Source organism: Ambystoma mexicanum, chromosome 1q (genome assembly GCF_040938575.1).
Source record: "Ambystoma mexicanum isolate Mex_15411 chromosome 1q, UKY_AmexF1_1, whole genome shotgun sequence".
Classification (NCBI taxonomy): Eukaryota; Metazoa; Chordata; class Amphibia; order Caudata; family Ambystomatidae; genus Ambystoma; species Ambystoma mexicanum.
In genome coordinates, this window is record NC_090922.1 from 332170017 (window position 1) to 332195051 (window position 25035).

Below are 25035 nucleotides of genomic sequence, written 5' to 3' on the forward strand. Positions count from 1 at the left end.
TGACTCCCTGCTGCTTCTGTCTATCTACTCAGAAGTCGATATTGGGGTTTGAGGGAACATTGCAGGGGGAGACCTTAACTCAGTGCTTTCTAGCATAATAGAAAAAGTGATCCTATTCATGAGTGCTTTGGATATGTTCTTGTAGAAGGTTACCCAAGTGTATTTCAGAGGTTTTCATTGTCATTATCACCCCATTGGTGATTGCTGCCCAATATAAACATTTTGTGATTTCCTTTGAAATTAAAATATAGAAATATTTTATTACCGCCCACCGGCCTGGTTCATGGTCCATTGTGACCTGGGGTATTTGTAAAAGGGGGTGTGAGATGGGTTGGGTATTGGCTCAATTCAAATTCATAGAAAATAAAGAAAAAGTATTCTTATTGAGCGCTATATCCTAGGCTAAAACCAAGGGTCCTGGTCCGGTGTGTGACACCCAATTGGAATCCTTCACGTGTAACTCTTACATGAACCAGTTCTGTAATAATTTTTGCAATTTCAAAACATAATACTTTAACTTCAAGTATCCCTAAAATAAAATGTATGATTTTATGAAAATGAACTCTTGTGCTAGTAAGAACATTTGAATGTTCAAATATAAATATCTGAACATATCTCAATAATGGAAATGGCCCAAGAACATAACAGATACAGTTACTATTGAGAATTTAGTTTAGTCTTCATTTTACTTTAACAATACTTAATATAAAGCAGAATACATTTGTATCCTTAACATTGCTGTTACTGTGTTCATACAGTTTGGTTCAGCGGCATAAGGAAAAGGAACATAACAAAATTCATTAATTCAGTATTCATTTTTAATGGAATTTTCAAATTGATAGAAATATAGATTATTGAATCATATCCTGTTTTTAAAATGGTGTTTCATAAAATGTTCCCTTCATCATAAAACCACACATATTCAAAAAAACGAAAGTGATATAAGGAAACATGTTTTTGTTTTCCGTAACACCAATCACAACTTTATGATTTACAACAACGGTCCTTTTTATATTTTTACTGAAACACCTGATTTAAAACTCACGTGAAGGAATGAATGTAACTGAATAAACTATTATGCTTTCACTTGCTGTATAATAAAAAGAAATGCTTTTAAAGTGTCTCGATCAACCTGTTCCTGCATCTCTGAGAGTCATGAAGTACAGATGCAAAGACTCCTCCTCCTTTGTGACATTCCCCAAAGACTGGGCTGCTACAGTCAGTAAAGGTTGACTACATAGAAGGAGGAGTTTTCAGAGAGATGTGTTTTTTAATCTGGAGGATATCTTAACTGGTATATAAGCATTGTCTCGCAGTGACCCCTCTGGTCAATGGTTCAAAGATCAGATAAGATGGAAAACATGCAGTTACTGCTGGCATTTCTCAAAGGTGCTCCAAGTGGTGCAAATTGTAGAGTGTCAGAGGCAAATCAAAAGCATTTGAAGGTGCTCAAAGCAGCTCAAATTGGCTCAAAAGTGCAGACAGAGCTAAACAAAATTTCGTTATGCTCCTGGGGTGGTGTGAGGCCCTGTTCAGGGTCCTTAAGGAAAGGGTGAGTCCTTTTTCTGCCCTTCATATTAAGGAGTTTTGCCAGGGGCACTTGCAGGTTTTGTCACTTTAGCCGGCAGAGTACTGGGTCCCTGTGTCAAAGCAGCAGGCAGGCCTTTTACAATGAGAGATTACTTCAAATGTTGTCATTAAGGGGGTAGGGAGATCACTTTCTCCCTCCCTGGAAATTCTTATTTATACTCCAATGGGTGGGGACGTTGGGCTGTCTTTGCCCCCAACAAAGTGCCAGTGAAATCCTCTTCCAAGATAATTCCTTAAAATGATTCAGTTAATGTGAAGGTCCTAGTCCTTTATGCAGTCACTGTACCATAGTGGATTAGTTCATGTCAACACTTCTGTAAGGGAGCAATCATTCCTGCTGTAACAAGAGTATTGATGCCGCAATGCGTAGGGGCTGCTATGTGCGCTATACAAATGTAAAAATAAAAATAAAAATAAATTGACATCTGATGTCAGTTCCCAGAGTGCCTTGTATGCAGGAAGGTAGACAAAGCACAGGAAGGATATGTGGACTAAGCACTGTTACGATTGCAGGACCCTTGTTCTGGGTGTAGATCTTCTCTATAGCTGCAATATAGTTACCCATGTCCTGTTTGCCTGAGATGAAAAAGACTCCAGTAATTATCCCCTTGTGTTAATTTCCCAATTGTAGTTACAGAGAAACCTTTGAAGTTGTCATCTCTTATCCTACCCCCTCCTGTATGTCTTTTTACTTTGAGAAGGTGGTATTCCTTGCCAGCAGAGAACCAATGGGCATCCGGTGCTGGACCCAACATCTGTTGTGTGTACATCTCCTACTGAAGACATCAATACCAAAGTGCTCTGGTGGCAGCAGGGTCCCAGCCAGCCAGTTGATAATAAAATGAGATCTGATGGGTTTTCGTATTTATATTTATATGTCCTTATAGGTTACTATATCAAACTGGATATCACTTTATTTTTCTATTTAATCAAAGTTCTGTCACCAGGCCATGGGAATACACAGTTCTCTATATTTGAAATCATGGGTGCTCACTGTTAAAGGAACTCCATGACTGGTTGGAATACAGGGTATTCCAGCAGGCCATTTCAATAATGGGTATGTTACTCTGTGGCTGCAAAGAATTCAAATCACATTGCAGTTGCTGGTATGTCAGTGGACAGGGACCAGCAAGAATGCACAGATCTACAACACATTTTCTAGCATGAATCATTGGAAAGAGAGGACTGGTTAGCATGGCTCACTTTCTGGGAGCGAAAACCAGCATTATGTTGCATTGCAAAACTCAAAATGGCTTGCGACTGCACTCCTACTAATATGGCATTCTGTCACCCTCCTTGTTACATACTCTCATTTATATTTTGTGTTCAAAACAAACCAATTTATAATGTGTCATTATAAGGAATACCCTCATGAATGAATACATTTGTAAATATACCAAGACCAAACCACATATTTTTTTTTTAACAATTATGCTTTTTAGATACTTTTTAAAATAAAAGGTACATCTACAACACAGGCAAATATTTGCGGGATATTGCTGTATTTCAGAATGATACTTTATCATCCTGTTGTACAGTGGATTTAACCAAATATCAACATGACGCTGTAACACAGTCAGAAGATTCATTTACATTTTCTTTATCATTTGTCTCAACAGCAAAGATATTTTTTTTATATCAAATAACAAAGCACTTGGTTTTCTAACATGTCTTTCCATAACATATCATGAATAGCAGTGTTACAAGGAGTTAATATTTTTACTTTAGTATTTTCTTTTTCAATGTACAGCGTGCAAACTAGTGAGGAAGTAAAGAAGCAATGTACATGTCATTGAGGGTAAGAATGGGGTTTACCAAATGAGGTATGGCATGTTTCGGCCATGAGGGTCAGATGTAATGCGGGAAATCAAGGAGCCTAACATTCTATCAAAATGGAAAATAATGAAGATGTTTTGCTCGCTGAATATAATACATGGTGTCCTCAAACGTGTGTACATTCTCAAATGGGCCATGGATCAACATTTTGTAATAGATGCATTTTTCTCTCAATCTTTCCTTTGTGGTATTTATAAACACATTTGACAAAGGTGTAGATCTCATGCGTTAGATTACACATTTGAAGAGAGCACGATTGTTTTGCATTTTTAGAAAGAACACATGACCGCAGGCTACGTTACCATTGGCCATTTTCTATGTTATCATTAGTTTGTCACTTCGAAAGGTATTGGATTTGACCATTCACTATTTCAAAAGCATTTCATTTGGTTGTAAATGCATAGTCCACATCATTGCATACTTTGTAAGTTTCCTCAGCATAGTAGTACCTACTGGTCAATACCCTGGCTTTGGGTGACGCGTACAGGAGCCCAATACAACTAGTTAAATAAGGGCCGAATCCAAATTTATGGAGGACCTCAAACATATACACCCAAGAAACTGAATCGAACGCTTTTTCTGCATCTAGGGATATTGCTACAGCCTGCGCTTGTGGTTTAATCTGTGCTAGAATGCAAAACAGTCTACGCAAGTTTAGTGCCATGGATCTGGTGGGTATAAAACCACATTGGTCGGGGTGAACCAGTGTAGCCATTTTAGGAAGCAGTCTATTAGCAAGAACTTTTGCGTAGACTTTGGCGTCCGTATTTATCAATGACAGGGGACGATAAGAGGAACGATCATGGGCTGGACGTCTAGGTTTCAGGAGTACTGTGATGACAGCGTCTGTCATTGATTCTGGGAGCGAGCCAGACACGATAGCCTCTTCCCATATGTGGGTGAGGCCAGGAGCAAGGATCGTTGAGAAGGATTTGTATAACTCAGCACCTATCCCATCCGGGCCCAGGGTTTTACCTGAAGTCAGTGATTTGATTGCTTCAGTTATTTCATCACAGGTTATGGGCTGCTCGAGGATTTGGTTATCTTCCAAGCTTAATTTAGGGAGATCAATTTTACTCAGGTATATACGTATTTCTTCTTGTGTACTACTATCATGATTGGAATATAGGTCAGCATAGTAGCGTGAAAATTCGTCATTTATCTCTTTCTCGCCACTGACAACTGCACCTCCCTCTGTCAAGATGCTCGCAATTGGGGTATGGGAGCGTTCATTGCGGAGCATACGGGCTAGGAGGTGACCTGCTCTGTTACCCTCCCCATATCTGTGTGCTCTGATGGGAGTGGCCATGTACTGTTGCTCCCTGGTCACCAGATCGTTGAACGTTTGGAGATGTGCGCTGATGTCAGACAGGATATGCCTGTCGTGTGTCATACTATATTCAGTTTCGAGTACCTGCAAGCGCGATTCTGTGATGTCCAGTTCGTTTCTCATGGCTTTAAGGAGACCAGTCGTCTTGGACATCAGAATGCCCCTCACCCAGACCTTAAATGTTTCCCATAAGATCGCCCAGCTGTCCACAGAGCCATTGTTCAATTGGAAAAATTCCTCTATGTCAGTGTGGAGAGTTTCCACGACATTTGGGTCTTTTAATATGTTGGGGGACATCCTCCATCTTTGTGTTGGGCGATCTGTGCCAGGGAACAGTATGGCCAAGGTGACTGGGGAGTGGTCCGAGAGCGTACGGAGAAGGATTTCGCATTGTTCCGTGTAAGTGACCAGAGGGGACGAAATTAGCCAATAGTCTATTCTAGATTCAGTGTCATGCACTGAGGAGTAAAATGAGTACTTCCTCTCAGTGGGATGTATACCCCTCCAGGCATCAGAAAGGGTGAACTCTTCGAGGGCGTGTCGAATAACATTTGCCGCTTTAGTGAGAGCTCTAGGCCTGCTGGAGGACCTATCCAATGTAGTATCGAGAATGGTGTTTAGATCTCCTCCCCAAAGGACCCAGGCGTTAGATGTAAGGCCTATCGTTGTAAGAAGCTGTATGTAGAACTGCGGATCATCGACATTCGGGCCATATGTGTTTATCAAAAAGAGTTTTATCCCAGCCAAGCTACCCCAGACCACCACATATCTTCCCTGTGGATCTATCCTGCATTTTTCGGTGGAGAACCCCAAGGAGGGGTGTATCAGTGTGATGACCCCTCTACTCTGAGAGGAATATTCTGTGTAATGTCTATTGCCACCCCATTGCCTAAGTATTTTTTCGTGTGTGGGCTTCAGTGCGTGGGTTTCCTGGAGCATTACAATATGCGGATGATGTCTATTAATGTATGCGCCCACCTTACTAGCCTTTGCTCTGTTGTTTAACCCTCGAATGTTCCACGTGATTAGTTTCAATCGCAGCCCCTGGGGTATTCTAGTGGTTTGTGCCATTTGTATACATAGTGATAACATGGGACAGCGAGCGAGCCAGTGAGTGCAATTTTAACCAAAAGTAACCGATAACCAGCTAAGAGAAGCTTTGTGTCGAGAGCCCAACAGGGGCATCTTGAGGCATCAACAGCAGCCTCTTGAACCAGGTGGCAACCCATAACACCATAACCCACCCCCTCCCACATCATCGAACCCAACTTGATGATGATCCCTTTTCTTATTACTAACTTGTGCGCTCTGTTTCCTTACTTAAGGAGCCCTCCAGCTTCTTTTCCATTGCAGATGGGGAGCAGGTGCAAGTGGATCTAGGTCACCTGGCCTAATCCCCGCCCACCTGGTACCTTCCTGCCTGCTGCTCTTTTTCACCACTTAGCAAGCCCCGCCCACCTGGTGCCATCCTTCACCATCACTGTCTTGTGGCCAAGGCTGGATTTGACTTTTATGGACTTCATTCATTCACGGTGCGTCACTCTTTCTCAACTCTCATGCTGGACTTCCTTTGCATCTTGTACTCATGGTGGCCCTTAATCATGCTGTTCCCATCTTCATCTTGTATCCTGGCTTGCAACATTATGTGTTACTACTGACTTCTGCAATTGTATTCGATCTCCACTCTTGCTTCTCCACTCTTTTTTACTGCTTACTCTCTTTTCTCTCCTCCTTTCCCTTCTCCCTTTTCCTATCTCCTCCCCTTACTTTCTTCTATGCACTTACTCTATCAGAATGGTCCCTGGACCTAATATGATAGCAACCTCGTCTGTTTCCTCCACCCTCCCATTACTGTTTTTTTCCTCCCCACCACCCATCCAGCACTATCTGAAATGTCGTCAGGACTACTATGATAGTCGCTTGTTTTGTTCCTCCGCTCCCTTTCTGCACCCCTCTCCCTCACCTTTTGTTTTTCTCCGGCTCTACCAGAAATGTCGTCAGGCCTAGTACGGTAGTCGCCTGTCTGTTTCCATTTCCTTCCCACTCTCCCCCTCCCTTCCTTATCTATGTCTTAGCTCTTGCACTATCTGAAATGTCGTCAGGCCGAGTACGATAGTTAATTTCACATGCTTACTGTTCATGGCCTGTACGAATGTGGTTGTATTTTCCCTTGTTCTCTCCCTTGCCTTGAAGCGCTGTGAAACACATTGTGTATAGGCGCTATATAAATAAACAATCATATCATATCATATCATATCATGTGCTGCATGGCTCATAGCACCTGCATCACACATAAGTCTGTGAGTGGCATGGACCATCCACAAACATGACAAAAGCCAGCGCACAGATGGCACGTACCATAGCCATAGCAGAACAGACAAGGATACCCAGATAAGAGTTAAGCACTACTGTCCCCCATCCATGTCAAATGCATTCATCAAACAGAACATGCAAAAGAGTGGGACAAAACACACGTGTCACACGCTGCAACAACTCCAGTATGTTCAAATACAGTGATGGGAGGCACATGGATACATCAATGGTAGATCCCTTTGACATGACACAAGTCAATTTGCATGTTGAAGGTTGAAACAGGGCTCAGAAGTGAGCAGGTGCAGTACATGTGTAGGTCCTCAGCAGTCAATAAAGAGAAAAAGAATGTAATTACAATGTTGTGTCATGATGGCAGTTAAAGGGGAAGTGCAGTCATCATGTGCAAAGTGTTTGCAGTGGTTAGTAGGGCTATAAAGAAGCCCAAACCCAAGGGCGGGGGATGGCTTGGAGGCACTACATGGGTCACATATGGCAGTTTTGACTACATAGCCTGACCTGGCACTCGATCACAACACATCACCCAAGCAACATACACATGGTCTGGACACACACGCATGGACACTCACTGGACATTGTCTGGATCTGATCCTCTGTGATGAACTCTCCAGTGATTGCCTCATGTTTTGTGAGTTCATCCTCCTCTGGTGGTGACCCACTGCCAGTCAGCAGAGTAGAGGTGTAATTAGAAGCCAGCTTGTTTTTAGCTCAGCGTTTGAGGTCATTCCAACGCTTTGAGCAATCATCAGCTGTGCCCTTCAGAAATCCCAAGGAACTAATGTGTCCGTGATACACTGCCAGTGGGCCCTACTCTGAGCAGGCATAGTTTTGCACCCTGCCGTCACCAGCATGTTGCGGCACAAGTGCGTCCAGTTCCACATTATTGAAACCCTGCTTCCTTGACTTGCCGGAGGGCCGAGCCGTGTCTGGGGTCCCAGCCTGTTCTGCAACAGCATGCTTCTTCCTCTTGAGAGGTGGTGTGGACCCTGAGTGGCTTAGGCCATTCCAGTCTGTAGGGGCTGAAGCGCAGGTGGACTGGCCACTGGAAGCAGGCAATGGCACGATGACCAAAGATCTCACTGCAGGCATTGGTTGCTTGGTGCTGTTGCCAGGACCAAGCGCCACAACTGCCTCAGTGTGAGGGGACGGGACCAACACTGACCATGCTGGGTGATTCATAGCCTGTGCCTACAGCCTCCACAACCTGGCTGCTTGGGGCAGCAGATGACATTGCTACCCCAAATCCACGCAACATTCACCGCCACACGTGGCTTGGACTTTGTGACACAGAAGTCGGCCTGTGAGTCATCCTGTGCCTGTTCTGTGACCAATCTGGGCAGGACTAGTAGGGCCTCAGTGGACACCTCTTGGAGGTCGCCCAGCTTTGCCTCTCTTACCACTTGGTCACCTCCCAACCATGGCACTGATGGACTTGTGCAAATGGAGGTGCATAAAACAATTGTCCTGGGCAATTGGGGTGAAGGGGGCAGGGTACTAGATGAAATAGGTACCCCTGTGCTCCTGCAAGGCTGTCTGTGATCCCTGGGGAAAAATGACGGGTCACGCAACGCTCAGGCACCCCAAAAACAAACACAAATGTGCACGTGACCCCTCGGTAGCCCACGTGCATGGAATTAAGTTCCCACAGTATGCTGTGGCACCCAGAAACAAAAAAAATGCATATACGTGTAACACGCAGGCTACTATGACCTTGTGAATAGGGTACACGATACACGGGGCAACCACAGTAGGAATAATACGTGCGCGACTCACCTTCTGCCTGGAAAAAGTATGAAAAAAACACGTTGGCAACTTCCCCGCCGAAACAAGAAGTAAGCTCTGCCGCAGTAAACAAGAAGTACTCACTGCAACCGTTGTGAAGTAATCGCGTGTGAACCCACAAGAAGTAGAAGAATCACACGCTTGCTCTCCACAATAAGCACATACAGCAAAATGGCATGCTACGTGGACCTTTAACCCATACGGAATGCAATGCCAATGCACGTCACATCACTTACGCGCTTATGCGCTAAGGGCCTTTCCTGGAATGACACGCTCACATGCTATTTTTTCACATGCGGACTCACTCTGCATCAAGCTGGCCACGCGACAACACACGGAAGACCACTCTCCTGCCCAGAAGGCCATTTACCTGCCCCCCAGGGCCCTGAGCAGCCTCCTACGAGCCATCTGCTGTTGCCAGACTGCCTGCTGCCAACGTGCCCTGCTATTTGGTGCCCGCACAGAAGCCATTGCCAGGGATTCTGTTCCTATGACCCCCTCTGCTGACCCAGAAGACTCCCGACTGGTGTACCATGGCTCCAGTGCCCAGCCCCAGGACCCAGTTGCCCACCCACACTTGCCTCGGGGGTTGCCATGTCAGACCAAATACCACCCGGGGCCAGTGGCAACCACCCAGCAGACAGGCAGAGGGCTGTCAGCTTCGCTGCAAATGAAGTTGGCATCCTGGCGGAGGCAGTCCTGGGGCATTATGATGCCCTCTTCTCACCAACATCACGCCTCGACAAGGAAGGATGGAGGAGGATCTGGTTGGACATTGTGGATGCCATCAACGTGGAGGAGGTGGCATCTCGCGACTACCATTGCGTCCTGAAGCAATGGGAGGACTTCAGGTCCAGGACCCACAGCAAGGCACAGCGCCTCATAGCAGCTCGTGGAGAAGTGGGGCACCGGGACCAGTTGTGCAACATCCAAATGTTGGTCCTGGAGCGCACACACCCAGTGCTTCACCACCAGGTCCTCGAGCTGCAGACCCATCTGGAGTCGAGTGGTAAGTGTCCATGTGTTCTTGTCCAGAGTAATGCATGTTGAGGTGTGGCAGGAGTGTGCACCTTGGCCTCATGTCTAGCATGCCCCATGTATTTATGTCTGTGTGCAGGGCCATGACAGTGCTGCATGTGAGTTCACTGAAGCCGGGTCCACGTCAATGGTGTCTGTGTTGCAATGCATGATGTGCACCAGCATGTGACCATGCAGAAATGTTTGCATGCCTCTGTCTGTACTTGGCCATGTTTGGGGTGTGAGACATGGATGCTGAAGTCACAGTCATGGTCATGCATGGTGCACATGTGGGTGTGTCTGAGTAGTGTGTGGGTGACTGGGAAACACCATTGATGCATGACACATGACCATCACGATGTGTGGATTCACTGATGTGGCCTAGTTGTCCATGAATCCACGGTGTTGTGAGACAGACATGGCCAGATGCATGACTGTCCGGTGGTGTGTTTGCATGTGATCAGCATGTCTCATGCTGCAGGTGACGTTCAGCCCCCCATCGGATGTTCCAACGGTGCCTTGGACATGGATGCAAATGTCTGTTGCATGTGCCATGCCTGTTTCTGCATGTGTGTTGCTTGCACTGAGCCATGTGTTGTGGAGGGTGATGATGGAAGTGATGTTTGACAGTGCCACTCACGTGCAATTGCTTTGTGTCTAGCAGACTATTGTTCAGTACCCTGATGCTTGTGTTCAATCTCTCCCTGTCTACAGCGGCGACATAGGAAGAGGGCGGAGATGGTGCTGTGGAGCAGAGCGGTGGGGATGCCTCCACCAGGCAGAGAAGCATGGCCCAGTCACCCTCCCAGGTCATCTCATCTTCCGGGAGCGAGGGGACTGGTGATGCATCCAAGGCTGGGCCTGCTGAGGGGATGCCCAAGAGGCGGAGGTTGGAAGTGGGCTCCTCGACAGCGGTAGGGGCAGGTGAGCCCACACAGAGGCTGCCCACAGTGGAAGATGGTGCTGAGGCATCCAGGTTGGTAGTGGGTGAGGAGGAGGCTGCATCAGACCCACACAAGGGGCCTGGTTGGAGTGGTTCCACTGTTGCAAGTAGTGCAGTCCAGGGGCAGGGGCAGGAGTCAACAGAGGTCACCGCGCAGGGGCCTGTGCCTAATCCTGTCCCTGATAGTGAGACTGCATCACCATGCACCAGCAGGAATTCCCCATCCCAGGCCCGTCTGCAGGTAGGGGGAGGCCCACATCAACTGGTACTCCTCTAACTGTGGACATGGAGATTCGTGACAGGGTTGATCCCGTCCTAATCAGTATCGCGTTTCGCACATGCGACATTCGTGATGATGTGCATGCTTCCTGGGGGGACCACGCATGTCATCACGAACAGGTGTGTGCCAACGTGAACCAGCTGGGAGGGCTCATTATCGGGGGTTTCCTCCATGTTCAGGGCGCTCTTGCGATCATCTCCTCCTCTTTACACACTATGCGCCAGTCGTACTCCATGCCGTCTTCCGGCCCACATGCCACCAGGGCCCCCTGTGGACCTGCCCAAGCCACCACGGCCATGCTGGTGGAGATCCTATCGCTGACGCGGTCGGGAGTCGGAGATCCAGCAGAGGTGGTCACCCAAGCAACTGGACCCCTGGTAATGGAGGTTGTGCAGGCACCATCAAGCAGGGCACGAGCACCAAGGCCCCGGGTGTTGCCATCTTCCCGGAGGCAGTCGTGGTGGTAGAGGCAGTTGGCATCAAGGTGGCAGCATGCTAGACGTGGGAGGCGTCAGGCTTTGGCCGACTACATCATGTGGGCAGGCATCGGCCGATGGGCAGGAGGAACCTGGACAAAGTGTGTCTTCCATGTGGCAGCTGTTGGGCCAGCAGATAGGTGCAGAGCGGCGGTGAGTAGAGAGGGCATGGCTCACCATGGTCAGGGTGGAGAACTCAATGCGGCGAGCCTTGAGGTGGGCAGAGCTCCTCGTGGAGACTTGCAGGGAGCTGGAGGAGAGTATGGCGGCATCCCTGCGAGCCCTCGAGGACAGGGCGCTGTCCCGCCTCCGGGCCATAGACTCGGAGTTCAATGATGCCCTGGCCAAGACTCTTGGGGAGGAAGGTGAATCGTAGGACTAGCCCACCACCATTGTATATAGTTTATTAGGCTTAGGTTTCCTTTCATTTTATTTTTATTTTGGAGTCGATGGACATTGCTCCAACTTTTGTACATAGTTGTATTTTTTTAGGATTTTTACTAGGTTTCATCTGGTTTTGGGATCATGGACCCTGAGAACTTTCATTGTAAATAGTGATGGTGGTGTGTGGCCATGTTGGGCATGTCTTTGGGTGCATGCATGTATGCTTCTGTGAATGACATGCCATGGGGCCTGTATTGGGAAGTGGGGACAATGGATGGGTGTGGAGTTGCACTGTGGGGGGGGGGCAGCGTGGGGTGGCATTTGGTACATGCATGTATGTTTTGACAATGTGCTGGTTGGGTGGACATGAGTCGGGGCCTGCTGGCAGGTGCCTGTCACTGGTGGGGGGACATGAGTCGGGCCTGCTGGCAGGTGCCTGTCACTGGTGGGGGGACATGAGTCAGGGCTTGCAGGTGCATGGTGCCGTGTGGGCTGCCTGCGGGGCATGGTCACGTGGTGATGGGGTGTCCCCTGTAGTGTAGGCTGCCTATGGGCCATGGTCAGGGGTGTTGGGTGGTCTCCTGTGGTGTGGGCTGCATGCGGGGCTTGGTCATGGGTGATGGGGTGTCCCCTGTGGTGTGGGCTGCCTGCGGCCCATGGTCAGGTGTGTTGGGTCATCCCCTGTGGTGTGGGCTGCCTGTGCGGCATTGTCACGGGTGATGGGGTTTCCCCTGTGGTGTGGGCTGCCTGCAGGGTATGGTCATGGGTGATGGGGTGTCCCCTGCGGTGTGGGCTGCCTGCGAAGCATGGTCGCAGGTGATGGGCTGTCCCCTGTGGTGTGGGCTGCCTGTGGGGCACGGTCAGGGGTGTTAGGTGGTCACCTGTGGTGTGGGCTGCCTGCGGCCCATGGTCAGGTGTGTTGGGTCATCCCCTGTGGTGTGGGCTGCCTGTGCGGCATGGTCACAGGTGATGGGGTGTCCCCTGTGGTGTGGGCTGCCTGCGGTGCATGGTCAGGGGTGTTGGGTGGTCCCCTGTGGTGTGGGCTGCCTGCAGGGCATGGTCACAGATGATGGGGTGTCCTCTGTGTTGTGGGCTGACTGCGGGGTGATTTCGCTGGTGATTGCGGGGTACGTGTATTCTGAGATACGCAAGTGCACATTTCAGATGATTTCTCTGGTGCAAGCGGGGTACATGTATTCCGGGGTACGCAAGTGCGCTTTTCACGTGATTTTGCTGGTGCGAGCAGGGTACGTGTATTCCGGGGCACGCGAGTGTGCTTTTCACATGATTTTGCCGGCGCAAGCAGGATACGCGTATTCAAGGGGGTGCACGGGGAGATTTTCACACGTTTTGGCTGCCACGAGCGGGCTACACATATTCAAGGGGCTGCGCTGGGATATTTTTCACGCGTTTTGGCTGCCGCAAGTGGGGTACGCGTATTCAAGGGGGTGCGCAAGTAGATTTTCATGCGTTTTGGCTGCCATGAGCGGGGTATGCATACTTTTTCATGCGATTACAGTGTAGGGGGCCAGTGAGTTGGTCCAGGGTTAGCGCTGACCTTTGCGCCGTATTGGGGGTTTCTATGCCTTTTTCTGGCACAAGGGGCATTTTTCGGGGCGTAACTGGCGCTGCTGGATGTTTGCTGCACCATGGCTGCAAATGGCTTGGGAAATCCTTGAATACACAATGCGCCTGTGGTGTGGGCCGCCTGCGGAGCATGGTCAGGGGTGTTGGGTGGTCCTCTGTTGTGTGGGCAGCCTGCGGGGCATGGTCACATGTGATGGGCTGCCTGCGGGGCATGGTCACGGGTGTTGGTGTGTCCCCCCTGTGGTGTGGGCTGCCTGCAGGGGGTGCATGTGGCTCCTCACCACGCAGATGCGTGAATCAGGGGGTACGCGAGTGCATTTTTCATGCGATTTTACCGGAGCGAGCAGGGTACCTGCATTCCGGGGTACACAAGTTCGCTTTTCACGCATTTTGGCTGGCGCGAGCGGGGTACTATTTTTCCGGGGTATGCGAGTGCGCTTTTCACACGATTTCGCTGGTGTGAGCGGGGTACATGTATTCTGTGGTACGCAAGTGCGCTTTTCACACGATTTCTCTGGCGTGTCCAGGATACGTGTATTCCAGATACGCAAGTGCGCTTTTCACGCAATTTCGCTGGCGCGAGTGGGGTTCATGTATTCTGTGACACGCGACTGCGCTTTTCACACAATTTCGTCAGCGCGAGTGGAGTACGCGTATTCAAGGGGGTGCGCGGGGAGATTATCACATGTTTTGGCTGCTGCAAGCGGGGTACACATTTTCAAGGGGGTACTCGAGTAGATTTTCATGCATTTTGGCTGGCGCGAGCGGGGTACGCATATTCAAGGGGGTGCGCAGGGATATTTTCACATGTTTTGGCTGCCACAAGCGGGGTGCGCGTATTCAAGAGAGTGCACTGGGATATTTTTCATGCGTTTTGGCTACCACAAGCGGGGTACGCGTATTCAAGTGTGTGCGCAAGTAGATTTTCTTCCGTTTTGGCTGCTGCGAGCGAAGTGTGTGTACTTGTTCACGCGATTACAGTGTAGGGGGCCAGTGAGCTGGTCCAGAGTTAGTGCTGACCTTTGCGCCATATTGGGGATTTCTAAGCCTTTTTCTGGCGCAAGGGGCGTTCTTGGGGGCATAACTGGCGCTGCTGGATGTTCAATGCGACACGGCTGCAAATGGCTTGGGAAATCCATGAATACGCGGTGCGCCTGATTGCTGTTTGGCGCACACAGCTAGCGCACGCAGGCGCACGCTCCCTCTCTGCACCAGCCGTGTGCGCTACATCTGCGCCAGATTCTATGAATTGGCCCCGTAGTCAGCATGTTGTCTCTGCAAAACATGACTAATCTCTTAAAAACAAATTAAAAAACACACAACATTTTTTTATCTTTACATTTGAGTTGTTTTCTATATTTTGTGGATAGCATTATACTCAGAGAAGAATGTTATTATTAATACATTTCATATTTTTATATAAAACCAACTTTCTTTTCACAATGCTTACTTTTTCATATGAAGCAAGGGAAAGAACATTTGATTCCTGGAAAAGTTATCACTTGAAATAGATGCATTTAAAAACATTTGATTTGAAATATATCATGCCATTTTTCGAAAATAAGAATATCAAATTAAAACATTATTTTTAAATATATTTGTTTCCTAAGTGAGCTTCATAACATTTCGAAAATTAAGAAATAAAATGTGTACTTTTTCTAAAAAAAGCTTCCAAGATAATCAGTATTGGTGAAAATAGTAGATCTGTATTTAGGTTTTCTAATTTGGATTCACACAAACTGCTTAACCCTCTCTTTTCCATGTTGCCACAGAAAGAGGACAATTATCTTGAGTTTTTACAATTTATTTCAATGATGACTTGACACCAATAAGTTTTCATGGGTTTCAACATATTGTCATGACCTCCACACTGGGTCTAACTTTCTCCACACTTGCCACTCAGCCCTGTCCCCATGCAGGGACTGTTTCCCTAAACAATGGGGACTATGGGGCCCCAAAGTCTGACAAACGGTAAAATGGAGGTGCAGGGTCTGTCACTACATAATTAGAAGCACTGCCTCTTCCCCACACTGCCTGCAACCTGCTAAAACTAACAAACAAAATATCTCAGGATAGGACAGAATTGTGAGATTTGCAGAAACATGAGCAGAGCCAGCACATTTTGTACCATGCCTTATTGGAACTCTTTTGCCACTCCTGGAAATCGTTCCTGGAACCTGAAAAGACATGCCAGGGAACTAATAAACATCGCATGCCAAACCTCGAGGAACAGTCTGCAACTATTCAATGCTACCTACCTGAAAAGGATATTTTACTTCTGCATCCGGATTCACGCAGTCTGCCATTTCCCTTCAGGCTGCATGGAAGAAAGCAAAGGCAGGTTTGTATTTGCCAATCGCTGGTGAACTTGAAAATATTGACAAAGAAGTGAACGTGATTATGTAAGGCACACAATGTAGAAGGATTGATTTGGTTTAGAAATCTGAATAGTTTAAGCAATACAAGAATCTACTAACTCTTTGTTTTGAAGTTTGAAAGTCGGGCAGAGTAACTACCTCTTCCTAGTGAAGCAGGACTAAGTCAGTTCCTCAATTCGAAGGGCTGAATTCATGGCAGACTGGAGGAACCCCACTGATGCAGGTTATAGTGAGGAGGAGGTTCATCCACAGCAATGGTTACATCATCATCATCCCCGCTGTAGGTTCCATAGACATTCACAGGGGGAACACAGCTGGTGAAGGGAGGAGCGGGAAGAAAACAAGCATTACAATCTCCCTGTCCTCATATCATGTCGTTGGACATATTCAAGCCAGCTCACCAATGAAGTTTAATAATCAATTTGTTCATGCATCGCAAACTGGCGAGCCTTCAAACCAAGTAGATCTGCACATTACTGATTGTCCTGTGCTCTTTCAAGCATACAGCACTTGTTGCTTGTGAATTCGACCATGTTTGCTGAATCACGTCGAACCAGCTCGACCAAATCGATCGATCACGATGCCCAGCGCTATACTATCAAACCCTGAAAGTGGTGTCCCCCCTTGACTGTTCTCTGGCATCTACTGACATTTAAGATGCCACTCTGTAACTAACAAAATATATTTTTAAGCATGACATTTCTACAAAGACTGCCTTCAATTCTCTGTTCTTCGCTACCCAAAGTGCCCTTTTTACCCAAAGGTCTGCATTATCTGTGTGTTTCCATATAGCTGTGGTTTGCTAGATAGTGTGTTTGTCTTTTTAAAGTCATAGACTCAGGTTTGCACATTTCTTACCTTACTATTGTTGTTTACATGCTTCTTTTATGACTCACACCCTCCTTATAGTAAAATCTATTAATGGTGTGCTTATTTATTTATTTATTTATTTATTTAATGCATTTATTAGGTCTTTAGAATGTGTCTATTCAGCAAAAAGTGTTTCAAGGCTCAGCAAGAAAAAAGAGGCGGGGGCAGGGATGAAAAACAAAAATGGTCCTAATACGCCTTGACTCATCCGGATCTTGCAAGTGGGAGCAGGAGGGGGGAAGCACCGGTTAGGGCCAAAGGGGCCCATGGGTTATGAGAGTGCCAAGGGGAGGCCAGGTGGACAAGTGCCAGGGTAATGCAGAAAGTGCAGGGGAGGAAGGTTGACGTGCTAAGTGCGAAGGATGGGACTGGAAGGGCTCAATGGGGAGCAGGCCCAGTCAGACTAATGAAAGGGGAGAAAGCCCGGATGGGTGAGTGCAGGTTGGCTGGGTCAGGTTAGACCAAGTGCAGAGGTAGACTGGCCGAGGAGGGCCTAGTTCCCTGCAAGAATCTGAAGGAACCAGGCAGCTAGTCAAAAGAAGACACGGGGGTCATTAGCGGGGCGAGGGGCCAGGGGGAGGGAAGTAGGAAGAGAAAAGGGGGTCTTGAGAAGCTTCTAGAACTTAAGGAGATCCGGCGCAGGTCTGAGAGGGGCAGGGAGGCCGTACCAGCGGGAAGCACCTGCGGAGAAGAGAGATCTAACACCCACTCTATTCTTGGAAAAGCATCTGATCTGCAGAGAGTTGGAGCTAGATGGTAGGGCTCTAGACGGGAGGTATTTAGAGAGAGATAGTTGGATGTAGCAGGGTCCCAGAAAGACTTGAGGATGATGCAGAGGGTCTTGAACTTGATCCTCGCAGCAACCAGGAGCAAGTGGAGGTATTTTAGGGATGGGAAGATGTGGTCCCTGGGCTTGAGGCCAAGGTTTAGTCTTGCAGCCCTATTCTGGATTAGTTGAAGGAGGCGAGGGGAGTAGTTAGGCAGATTAAGGAAGAGGTTGTTGCAGTAGTCCAGCCTGGAGAGGACCAGAGCTCTAGAGATATTGAATTTCTGGGGGAAGGTGAGGAAAGGGAGAATGTCTCTGAGGAGTTGCAAGCTGAAAGTGGGCCTTCTTGGGAAGGTCTGTGATGTGAGGAGATAAGGAGAGAGAGAGTGGAAGATGACTCTAAGGTTTTTTGCCTCACAGGAGGGTGAGGGGAGAGGGTGCATGGAGGGAAGCCAGAGTGTAGGAGGGAAGGAGAGAGCTGGGGTTTCATTGAGATGGATCTCAGTCTTACTGGCATTAAGGCAGAGATTGTTAGCAATGTACCATGCTTGAATAGAAGACATACAGTCAGGAATGAGAGAGGAAGAAGTGGAGGCAGTGGAGGGTAGCGTGAAGAGCGCTGCGTGTCATCCGCATACCAGCGGAAGTTAGGAGAGAAGGCAGAGATCAAATGGGTTAGAGGGGCAAGATAGATGTTGAAAAGCCATGGCCAGAGGATAGAGCTCTAAGAGGCACTACAAAAGGAGAGTGATATTGAGGAGAGAAAAGGGTCCATTTGAACCTGGGAAGGGTGGTTAGAGAGGAAGGAGATCAACCAGTCCAGAACCAGGTCTGTGACCATATCAACGGCAAAGGAAAGGTCAATAAAGGATGAAAATGGAACAAGAGTTGGAGTAAGGATTAGAGAGCAATTCTTCACTGGTGATTAGGAGTGCAGTTTCCGCTACTCTGGCTGCTCTGAAGCCAGACTTGTGGTCATGGTGACAGCCAACAGATTCCCTGCGGTGGATAAGCTACTGGGAGATGGTCAGCTTCTCCAAGAGTTTTCCCAGGAACGGGGTAATAGAGATAGAGGGGAAGTTAGCCAGACAGAAGGGGTCGGCAGAAGGCTTTTTGAGGAGAGGGCACACAAGGGAGTGCTTGAGGAGTATAGGGAAGGATCCAGTGGCAAAGGAGTGATTGCAGAAATCAGCCAAGGTAAAAGCAAGGCATGTAATGTTGTCCTTGATATTTCTGGTGAAGCCTGCAAGTACCTGTTTGTATGAGACTTTCATAGAGTGAACGTGTCTAGAGACCTCATCAGGTGATTTGGGAGAGAAAGAGGAGAGGGGGGACAAGGGAGGCCTGACAGCGGGTGAGGGAGAAGGGAGTGGTGTCGAGGAGAGTGAGGACAGGATGTACTGAGTTTTAGTAATAAAGTGAGAGGCCAGTGCAGTGCAGAGGGCCAGGGAATGCAGAGGAGAAATGGAGACTGCAGTAGGATTGGTGAGTCCCTTGCAGATTTTGAAAAGTTCAGCCATGATGTTAGTGGCCCCAGAGATGCAGGCTTGGATATAGGCCCTCTTCTTTGAGCGGAAGGATAGCCTGTATTGCCTTTGGAGCAGGCAGAAGGCCACTCTGTCAGGGGATGTGCCTGAAGCCTGCCACTTCCTCTCAGCAGCTCTGCACTTGCGTTTCAGAGAGTCAAGCCAGGTGTTGCGCTTGGAGGCAAGCTTCATGCGGATTGTCATGACAGGGGCAAGGATGTGTAATCTTTCTGATTGAGATCACTGCTGGTTTAGTAGTAGTGTAAGGGTGAGTAGGAGTTTAGAAATCACTACTCATCCCTGTATTCCTGCAGCGCAGCACTCATTTCATCACATACAAATATATAGCCAATAATATAAAAGAAGAAACCATTCTGGATGAAATGCAACTTTTAAACCTACATGAAAATGTAAGAATTTAAAAAGTACAACCTTTTAAAACTAAAGAACATCTTCAAATCAAGCATGGAAAGAGATCTACAAATGAATTAGTTAAAGCATTACAAAGTAAAGTTGTTTAGTTAACGTTATATTAAAGATAATATTAAATATAACACAAAGCATTGTAAGTAACCCAGACAAAATAGAATATTCTTTTAGTGTTTATTAACAAGAGTACCTACAAAAAGTTAAAACAAATTGCCAAGAACTAGTGAATTTAAACACATTGTGTAAAGTAAAACAACAAATTTAAATTTAAATTTGAAATTGAAAATTTAAATTTAAAAGAACACAATGCTTTCACTTTTAATAAACAGTTCAGAGGAAAATGAAACTTTGTTTGAAAAAGTATCCCTAAAATCTTTGATGAAGAATATATCATTCACACATTACATTCTGTGGAAGTTATGTTTCATTTATTGAACTTTGTCAAATGTGTCAAGCAAGAGTTGAAATGTTAAATATTTGGGATCCCCATTTAGAGAAAGCATCATTCCTTCAATTATTTCCAAATCAATCATACTTGGGGTAGATTAAATGATAGACAATACAAAATTTCTTCCACAGAATCCCAAAGAATGTTTGTGCATTCTGTAGATCCACACTTTTAATCAAACCATATTTACATGTTCAATGTACTATACATAAGTGAACTTTATGCATCTTGCTATTGTGTAGCTCACACATTAATAAAAAGGTAAGCAATAAAAAAAGATTGCAGCATAAATGTACATCCTATTGTAAATGAACTTGTAAAAATTGAAAACTATTTTATAAAACGTGTCATTTTGGATTTCCTTATTAACAAAAAATCAAACTATGTGAAAGGACCAACTGTCTGCTTTAAGCCATCATTTACAATGAAAAGCTCCAAAGTGATCTTGTGAATTACACATGTGTTTATGTAGAGTAAAGGTTATTCATCAATTTTCTTACTTTATGGAATGCTAATGTTGATGGTCAGTTTTCGAATGACAATTATATCGCAGTAAGTAGGTGCATAACTTATTAGATTATTGTATTAGAAAAAACACAATTTTGTGGGCACACATTTTCAATACAAAGTCACTTGCATCATGTTTAATAAGCTTTGGGGTAAACACACGTTAACACTGAGTATGTGGTACATACAAAGATCGGTTAAATGGACAGCTTCATGTGCCAAATGTATAGATATAAAAAGAATACATTTAGGTTATCCTGAAAGTCAGAGAAGAGTATTAAATCCTTAACATGAAATTGAAATGCTGGCCACCACTAACCCTGGTAGTATTAAAACAGTTAAATATAATATGCTAGATAATTATTACCTGCAAAGAGCCAATGAGTTATAAGATTTATGTCTGTCAGAATCCATTCAAAATTAAACATATAAAGACAATACTCATGCTCATACAAAATGATATCATGTTCGACATAATAAACCAAGTTTAATAAATCACCACAAAAAACAGGTAACACAAAAGATATCAAAGATTTGTGCTACTTTTGCCTTATTCAGGTATTACACCCTTGGGATCATGAAGGTTAAGTTGTATTAATATAAACCTATGAAATTCAATGAAAAAGCTTTGTTAGAGGGTTGTTCTAGTTACAAGTAAATCAGAAAAACCTTAAAAATTCACCAGTTATGGTAAGCTAAGCAACCATAACTGGCGCCACCGCTGTGCACTGCTAAGACTAACACCCAGGACATCAAAGATGACATCACAAATGTAATTGATGACATCACTGATGACATCACATAGCTGGGCCACTTGTTTTTGTTCACTGACATATCTATGTCAGGCTGATTTGTTCACTGACATTCTGATTATGAACATTGAAAATATTTAATATTTGTAGACAATAACCATCTTTTATGTTCTTGAAGTACTTTCTTTAGGTTTTGGTCTCACCTCATGGTGCACATACATGGGGCAATGAGCAGGCCTCAAACACAAAAATTATTTGTATACGTGATGATAATCTTTGATGTTATTGACATTTTCTGGTGATGTTGTTTCTTTCTTCCTTACTTTAGTTTCCCTATGTGTGCCTCTGATTTGTATGCATTGTGGGTTTTCATATGTATTGTTTGTACTAACACAAGTATTTATTAAGTCTTGAATTATTAGCTATTTATTCCATGTTTAACAAAAAAACTCTGATAAAGTACCATTCAATATTTTACTATCCAAAATTACCAGATCAGAAATATTGTACTTCTATGGTGCATGCTGCAGGCATTGCCGATGTGTCTGTATTAGGTCCCTGTATTAACAACACTCCAATATAGGGGCCGATTCATGGAACAAACGTGCAGCGATAATCTTGGCACAAACAGGCGCAAGCGTGAAAAAACAGGCGCATGCGTGCGATTCATGGAAGTCCCTGCGTGTGTTTCCCACGGGATGTGCGCCAAACCCGTGCGTGGCGTACACGGGCACACACGTCATTGCAACAGCTCGAACGCCGTGCGCAACGTGCACAGGGAAAGCGCACAACGTCCGCGCACACACCAAAAAGGGGGCGGGACACGGGCCTAACACGCGGAATGGGGAACAACGCGTGAAAAAGAAGGCGTGACAGGGGAAGTACTGCAGGGACATACACGGAACGCCCACACGCGCGCGAACAACCCGTATTCATGGATTCGAATACGGGAAACCCGCGCACGGCAACAGACGCGCACAGGCGTCAACACGTCCGCTACACAAAAGCAGGTGGAAGCATCCCCGCGCACAGCATAAAAGTGCGCGCAAACAACAAACACCTATATACCGCTACGATGAATGCCCCATTTGTCGCAGGCACTGATCGGGGGACACCGCAGGAGGAGGAGAATAGCCATGGCCCGCATTTTTTTGCCACGGACCAGCCTTTTTGGGATGCCTGACGACCACGTCTATGGCAGGTATAGGTTTCCACCTCATATCATCCTAGACCTCATCAGGGAGTGGGAAGATGACCTTACATCACCCACCGTGTGCTCCCAAGCATTTAGCCCCTTGGAGAAGGTGCTCAATGTCCTGCATTTTTTGGCCACTGGGTCATTTCAGCGGACAACTGCCATAGTGGGGGGGTCTCACAGGCCACACAGTCACGCTGCCTACACCAGGTGTTGGCAATCATCACTGCACGCCCCTCAGTCCGAAGGCACATATACATGCCCAGAACACCCGCAGAAAGGCAGGCCATGGTCTGGGACTTTTACAGGGTGGCACACTTCCCCAAAGTGCTCGGTGCCATAGATTGCACCCATGTGGCCCTAGGTCCACCTAGGGCAACTGAGCACATCTATCAGAACCGCAAGCACTGGCATTCCATCAACGTGCAGGTTGTATGCGATGCTAAAGGAATCATCACCTCTGTCTATGCAAACTACCGTGGCTCCACCCAGAACAGTTTCATATACAGAATGTCTGCCCTGAGCCGGGCCCTGGAAGCTGGGCAGCATGGTGACACATGGCTCATATGTGAGTACAAATGCCTGTGCACATGCATGCATGTCACACACAGACAAATACCAAAACCCCAATAATCACAACTATTATCACCTCCCCAGGGGACAGTGCCTGACCTCTGAGCAACCACATGATGACGCCAATCCGGAACCCCACCACACCACCCCAGGTAAGATACAACAATGCCCATATTGCAACCAGGGGCATAGTGGAGCGCACATTCGGAGTGCTCAAGTCACACTTCCGATCCCTTGACCGCTCTGGTGGGCAGCTACCATATGCACCCCTAATAGTGTGCAGGATCATTGTGGCAGCATGTGTCCTGCACAATGTTGCAACACGGCGGGAGGTACCAGTGGACATGGTGGTGCCCCCACATCCCCAACCACAGGCATAGGCGCTGCCCATGGAAGGGGACAGGGCACGTGGTGAGGCAGCCCGGACCCAGCTTGTGGCCACATTCTTCACCTAAACTCCCACCCCTGTGGAGTGCACATAGGCCTGGCACATACCAGGTGACAATCGATGATGACAAAGAGACAGTCAGTCAACTGTCACAACCTTACCACCCTGAGAATGTTGCCACGGGAGTGCTACAATGTGTGCATCCCTAGCTACTTAAACATAACCAATCCTGTGTGACCAAAAAAGGAACACATGCAAGGTGTGTATCACCCCCCCCCCCCCCAAACAGGCCATGACAATCCCTGGTATGTCACCCAAACCCCCTCAACCTACATCACCCTTGTCTGCCACACCATTACATGGCATGCAATAGCAAAAGCCCAACACATGACCAATAAGATACGAAGTGACATGTGATAAATGGAAAGTGTCCCGAGACAATGAAGCCTGACATGGAATCAGATGAAATGACTGACCAACAGCCACCCACACATACCAAGCCATACACAAATGCTATCCACCAGTCCTACCATGAACACAACACTGAATGCCTGTTCACATGCACATTGGGCAAGCCAAAATCCCTACTCCTGAACCTGTGTGCTGTGTGTGTCACCTGCAACACACTGCTCAGCACATAGCACTTTGAGCAGCCATTGTGTTGCAAATACACCTTGAGCATCACATGAAAAAGACTAATCACATCCACAACCAAATGACACATGTACAGGATACACAAATGGTAATAGATCATGTGCTGCATGGACACAGCGGGCCTGAGAATGGAATCTGTGTGCACCTGTGGCCATTGAAGGGTGATTGTATGTGTGGTGGATCATTGAGCAACTGTGTGTGTCATTAGGGACATGCACTCAATATATGCATGTGAAATCAAGTGACCCTCAGTGTCCTGTACACATCACATGTGAACATTGGCCACGTGAACCCCCCAGCATGTCAAACCACACCAATCCCCTGACACCTGAAAAGGAAACACAACACAGGCACAGGCATTGACCAGCACAACACATCATGTACATAGTACGCCACAATTACAATGTCAGAGTGCCCAAAACACTGTAGCCCAAGCCAACTGTCCAACAACAAAAGGTCCTCCCTTACACATCACCTTGACGTTCAGAACATCTGTCTCTGGGGCATGTAGCCTTCTTCCCTCAAGTCTACCTGGCTACAGGATCACCCTACCCCTTGCTCTCCATGTTCCAGCTTGTCAAAGCACATGTACAAGCACAATGATAGAACAACCAAGGTAGCACAGTTAAACAATGTTCCAACAGGATGGGTGCCATTTACCATACATAACATACAATGATGATACAACAACTGATGGGTAGTGTCACAGCTCTGGTGTCCAGGTGCTGGAGTTGCACGAACCAAACACCCCCTCCATGGTTTGTGCGCCTGCAGGGTCAAACTTACACAGGCCTCTGAGATCCCGGTGGGGAAGGAGGGTCAGGGATATGTATCATGGACAGGCATTGGTAATCAGGAGAACCGGAAAGAGGGTCAGGAGAGTGGATGTCGATTTGCAAGGGAAAGTAGGCAAAATACAACTATTCACAAAAACACATACTCATTTAGAGAAAACATGTTCATCATGCACATTGTACCAAAACAGTCAAATGC

At 46.8% G+C, this 25035-nt stretch overlaps 1 protein-coding gene across 2 annotated transcripts in view; it reads right to left on the minus strand.

Annotated features, from left to right (window-relative positions):
* The window catches only part of LOC138527909 (E3 SUMO-protein ligase KIAA1586-like), a 712359-nt gene that overhangs the window by 324627 nt on the left and 362697 nt on the right, over positions 1-25035 (minus strand). For both annotated transcript variants that reach the window (XR_011284094.1, XM_069639290.1), the window contains exon 3: positions 15815-15873. Coding sequence is in view for 1 of the 2 variants with exons in the window: in XM_069639290.1 (XP_069495391.1) it covers positions 15815-15873 (59 nt within the window). In the remaining variant the exon portion in view is untranslated. The remainder of the gene's footprint in view (positions 1-15814; positions 15874-25035) is intronic.